The sequence below is a fragment of the Cynoglossus semilaevis genome, chromosome 11 (genome assembly GCF_000523025.1).
Source record: "Cynoglossus semilaevis isolate Cse_v1.0 chromosome 11, Cse_v1.0, whole genome shotgun sequence".
Classification (NCBI taxonomy): domain Eukaryota; kingdom Metazoa; phylum Chordata; class Actinopteri; order Pleuronectiformes; family Cynoglossidae; genus Cynoglossus; species Cynoglossus semilaevis.
In genome coordinates, this window is record NC_024317.1 from 2,617,716 (window position 1) to 2,623,226 (window position 5,511).

At 41.8% G+C, this 5,511-nt stretch overlaps 1 protein-coding gene across 1 annotated transcript in view; it reads left to right on the forward strand.

Annotated features, from left to right (window-relative positions):
• The first annotated feature begins 67 nt into the window (after nt 1-67).
• Nucleotides 68-5,511, forward strand: part of crocc (ciliary rootlet coiled-coil, rootletin) — an 18,480-nt gene continuing 13,036 nt past the window's right edge. The window contains exons 1-11 of the mRNA XM_025060044.1: nt 68-952; nt 1,483-1,609; nt 1,711-1,850; nt 3,124-3,309; nt 3,389-3,472; nt 3,551-3,642; nt 3,760-3,925; nt 4,108-4,214; nt 4,313-4,540; nt 4,826-4,916; nt 5,008-5,157. Coding sequence (XP_024915812.1) covers nt 893-952; nt 1,483-1,609; nt 1,711-1,850; nt 3,124-3,309; nt 3,389-3,472; nt 3,551-3,642; nt 3,760-3,925; nt 4,108-4,214; nt 4,313-4,540; nt 4,826-4,916; nt 5,008-5,157 — 1,431 coding nt within the window. The 5' untranslated portion in view covers nt 68-892. The remainder of the gene's footprint in view (nt 953-1,482; nt 1,610-1,710; nt 1,851-3,123; nt 3,310-3,388; nt 3,473-3,550; nt 3,643-3,759; nt 3,926-4,107; nt 4,215-4,312; nt 4,541-4,825; nt 4,917-5,007; nt 5,158-5,511) is intronic.

The following is a 5,511-nucleotide window of genomic DNA, read 5'->3' on the forward strand; positions in this document are numbered from 1 at the left end:
AAACTCTCGTCAGTTGAATAAATATTAGTTGTTTCTTGGAGAGGTGGCATGTTGGTTCTGTTGAGTCTAACTTTCTTGGTTTATAACATCAATTACATGTTTGTAACTTTTAGAGTTCATGGCATTAATCATGGCATTAATCCTCAATCAATTCCGGGTCCTCTTAATTTTACATTGTTAATTCAATTTACGGTTAAAAAATATAGACGTCCAATTATATGCCTGTTACTTTTCCAGATTACAAATGTGTTTAGAAATATACGTATGTATGTAGTAGAATAGGTTTCTAGTTAAGGTATGGACGAAGGGTTGCGATTATAAAAGTATGTATAAAAAATTATTTTGAAAGTAGTTCTAGAGCTTTTTGGGTCTGTTGTAATTCTGAGCCTAGGACGGGCAGCAACTTTTGCTAATAGGACAATAAAGTGATATTGTTACGGCGGGAAAAAAAATAATAGCCCGTATTACAGTCAAACTAATCAATCAAAATGAAGGAACAAAATGAGGGACTGTTCATAACGTGGTGTTAATACTTACGTAGCAGTGGTTTGTGAGAGGCTGCAGGTTTCAGTCTCCGTGGGACATTAGTGGAGGAAGAGAAGGAGGAGGCGTCGTTAAACCTGCTTTAATCCCTCTGTCCTCAATCTGTGCCTGTCTGTGCCAGAGGAGCAGGGGGAGGAGACGGGACACTGTATACGCCTCCGCTGCCACCAAACTTTATCGATAAGAGACGTAAATAATCCTGGAAAACGACTAGAAAGCTCATTGTTTTTATAAGAAGCTCTCAGGAAATATAATTCAGTTATTGACCTCAGTGGAGACCTTGTTTTTTTTACTCGGGGGTAATTCCTGTCCTTTCCTCTGGGGATTTAAAACATTAGCTGCCACCGCGATGAGCGCTGCTGCTGAAAACTCTGAGCCGGACTCCGACAAACTGGAGTCAGTGATACAGGTGAGGCGAAGCCGCTGTTCCTCCACCTGCTCCGGTCCATCTTAATGTTACTTGCTCCACCTGTTCACTGTCATCGCAAACAGATCATGGACCTGTTCGTCTATCCATCCATCATCTTATACTACTCTATCTGTCCAGACCGCTTGCTTCTTAGTAGACCCTAAATATAATTTCAAGAGCACATCACACTGGCCTTTAGAAATACATTACTAATAGTTTTCATTATGTGTGCAAAGTTGGACAGACATGTTTTTTGGCTGCATGTAAAATTGGCTAAATGTGAAAAATCTTTTGCACAAAAAAACCCATGTGGAGTTTCCATTGCCATTACTGCTCTGTAGCTGTGCTTGTGAGTATTTTTTAAGTCACCGCAGTAAAAAATAACAATGACACTCTTCATGATGCATAATAAAATTCAGGTTGTTGCGTTGAAAAGTGTTGCGTTCCCAGTGCCATCAGTTTTGCTGTCTTGTCTCCTGTGGTATCGTCTAAATAATCACAGACTAAATGTGCGTGTGTTCCGTACACAGACGCTGGAGGAGAGTGTGTTGTCTGAGGAGAAGAGGCTGACAGTCAGAGGACCTTCACCTGATGCTTCTCCTACATGTCTGCCGGCACGAGTGCGAGAGATTGTCACCAAGAACCTCAGCGAAGGGAGTGAGTGGCCTCACAGTCCAGTCTTCATTACAGCCATTCATCCATTTGACCATTTTTAGTGACTTCTCATGTCTGATGTTTTTATTTCATCTCATGCGCAGGTGCCATGTCATCAGTCATGTCCCTGCAGGAGGAAAACAGAGTGCTGCAGGAAGAACTGGCCAGGTTGGAGGATCTGCTGGCACACAGCCGAGCAGACCGCGATGAGCTGGCCATCAAGTACAGTGCCATAAGTGAGAGGGTAAGGCTGAAGGAATTCTATCACAAGTGTTTCACAGAAGACTGGATGGGCAGACATACATAATCTACCTCCACTGTCTATTTTTGACTATAATTTTTTTTTATCTACACACATTTTACATTTCCTGCTGTCTCTGTTACAATCAAGACCCGAAAAAACAATAACTTTCATTCACATAAACCCATGTAAAGATACTTGTATTTTATTGCCCTTCATCTGATTGGTGAGATTGAAAGTTGCATAAAAATGTTTTCCAAAAATGAACTAAAAGCAACTGGTTTATTACAAAACATAGGAACTAGGAGCCAAGAAAACATTTGCATTCTTTGTTTAAATAGTAAAAAAAAGAAGTAAAACCTTCACCTTGTATATACCTAACGTAACTGCTGTGGCACTTTTACAATTTGTCTCGTTGTCCTGGTATTTCTTTGTCTGAGATCTGCTGGTCTCCCAGGTGATTGGGCTGGAATGACCTGAAGTGGACTGTTGCCATGGTGCCTGTTACCCCGGTGACCGTAAACAGGGTTTTTAACGGGGAGGAGAGGAGGTGGAGGGTGGGTTACTTATCAGAATCTTAGATTGATCATTACCAAAAAGAAATCTCCCTGTCATCCAAAACTAACAGACCATTTAATTAAACCAAGATTCATTTTCAGGATTAAATCAGTGCATGAACAAAACTCCACTTTTTAATCTCACTTTTTTGAGCCCATTTGCGAAACAAAAAATACAAAACACACCTGTTATGCATTAACACACCTTGACTATGTCAAGCATTTAGAGACTCTATGCCTTGAAGGTAGAAGGTGCTGGAATTGCAGGTTAGTTTTGGTAAACACACGGCATGTAACTCGCCTACCTCCAGTACTAATGTTCTATGGTTTAGAATTAAAAATGATGTGCGGTGGTGCAGTGTTACTGTTCAATGTTGTTATTATTATGGCTGTTGTAATTAACCTGTTCAGCCCTTTAATTTATCAGTGAAGTATCTGATTAAAAGCTCAGACTGACACAGTTGTCAAATGGATGTGAGGGACTGTAGACTAATCCGTAGTAGAGCTTGACTAAAATTCACCAAGTATATGAAAGAAAAAAGTTTAAATTGTACATATGCATGATTTTTCTGGTCCAACATGGTGTTTTCTGTAGAGAAGATTTGCTCCTGATCTTGATGCAGGAGAGTTCACTTTATAATAATATATTGAAAAATACATTAAAAGTATATCAGTGATACATACTGGTAGAATTTGCTGAATTGTCTAAACACCCACAGCTGGAGCAGACGCTACGTTTTGACACAGTTGACGGCGACCAGGACTCATCACGCAGCCTGGCTCAGCAGAATGTGGATTTACGCCGACGACTGGAGGAGGAGCAGGCCGCCTACAAGAGGAAACTCACGGCCTACCAGGAGGGTCAGCAGAGGCAGGCGCAGCTGGTGCAGAGGCTGCAGGCCAAGGTGAGATAATAGATGTGACGAAGTATATGTTTAAATACCTGTGTATAGGTTACAGACTTTTGTAACTGTGCTTCTTTAGGTGCTTCAGTACAAAAAGAAGTGCGGGGATCTGGAGCAGATGCTGCAGGAGAAGACGTCGGAGTTGGAGAAACACAGGCCGAACGTAGGTGGATTTTAAAATTCATATTTGCGCAGCAGCCCTTTTATCTTCAAACGGACGTTGTTACAACATTTATTTCAGGGTTTTGGTGAAACATCAAATGGTCGCCATCAGGACGAATCAAGCAGCAGCTTAGAAGATGCCCTGATCCGTCTGGAGGAGGAACAACAGAGGTAAAACGGATTATGTGCGCGCACAAAAATATGATCAGGAATAGTAGCCGCCTATCGGTTGTATGACTCTGTCATCTGCAGCATCATTGTGCGTCATATGTTGTTGTGTGTTTTTAGAAGCAGCAGTCTGTCTGCAGTGAACTCCATGCTGAGAGAACAGTTGGAGCAGGCAGGTTTGGCCAATGAGGCTCTGAGCCAGGACATCCGCCGGCTGACTGTTGACTGGACCAGAGCCAGAGAGGAGCTGGACCAGAAGGAGTCTGACTGGAGGAGAGAAGAAGAGGTGAGAGGACTGAATCGATTTGAAAAATATTACAAATATTTTTGCTAGTATATATTTGAAATTAATTTAAAATTCAGCTCGTGGATACCGTCTACAGTACTGTAATATTCCTCCAGGGTTGGGGGTTCGATTATAGGACACATTTGCTCAAAGTCTTCACTGATTTCTTTTTTTCTTTTCAGTCTTTCAACAGTTATTTCAGCAGCGAGCACAGTCGGCTGTTGATTCTCTGGCGGCAGGTCGTCGGATTTAGGAGACATGTCTGTGAAGTGAGGAACGCCACTGAAAGGTGTTTGAATTAGATTGTTGAAATGGTACATTATTGTATTCTAGAAACTCTACATCTTGACTTTTTGTGTTTTACTCTTTTTTTCTCCCAAACCTCAGGGACCTGTCAGAAATGCGTAACGAGCTGTCCCGGGTTTCCCACTCTGCTCACGTGTCCTGCTCAGGTCTCTCTGCCACACTCCAAGGCCGCGAGGGCGGAACAGTTCTGACTCTGGAACGAGAGAAAGCTCTGAGGGTCCAGCTGGAGCAGCAGCTGAGGGAGCGAGTGGCAGAGATGATGACTCTTCAGATGAGAACAGACACAGAGAGGAGTGAGCTCAGTCTCAGGTCAGTGTGTTGTCAGCTCAGCCACTGTGGAAAAACCCCACTCATTGTGTCATTGTCCATATTGTTCCCATAGCAACAATGGAGAGTGATTTACAGCTCAGGTGTTTGACTTCACAGCAGCAGATAAAAACAGTGTTGGTGTTAGAAGTGTTAATTATGGAGATACAAACTGTCAATATCAAAAATAAAGGTGTACAGTTTTTGGTATTTAAACTTAATCTTAACTGATTTACTTTGTAGTTTTCTTGATTCTGATAATGACCGGTGTGTTGTTGTGTCCACCAGGTTGTCAGATTCAATGCGAGAGCAGGAGAGACTAAACACTCAAGTGGAAGAGAGAGAAACGGAGATCGCTGCGCTGACGAGGAGACTGGAGGTCAGAGGTCATGTGGGCTGCGAAGCTGCTTTAACTGTCTTTATTTGACTGACGCATGCACTTCATTTCCCTGTTCTTCATTCTGCTGCAGGAGCAGAGCGGTAACGAAGAGACTGAAATGCAGATGATGAGAACTCACACTGAAACTCTGTTGGAGACACTGAGAGACATCGCTCAGGTGACACGGACAAAGTTTATATTGACAGTGTTTCTAGTTGCTGCTTCCTATGATTTTTCAGTCTGATGTCGGCCTTTTTGAGGCTTGTTGACTGTAAAACACCTTTGTATTGTGCACATTCAGTTAGAAAAAAAAGGTTAAAGAAAAAGTAGAAGAGCAGTAAATTAATCCTTGAAACATTTGAAAAAATCCAGCAAATATCTGGATCTGCAACATATTTCTGCAGGTGGCGTTGATTGGTTGACATTGATAGAATAATGATTACCCTGTAACCAATGCCAACTTGGTTTTTATATTCAAGATAACCCCCGATAAAGTGGGTGGTCAGAGGCTTTTTAGAACGCTGTTGATACTGGGAGTATTCATAAATAATTAAAATAATCATAAAGTGTATTTTCTAATAAATAAATATGTTAG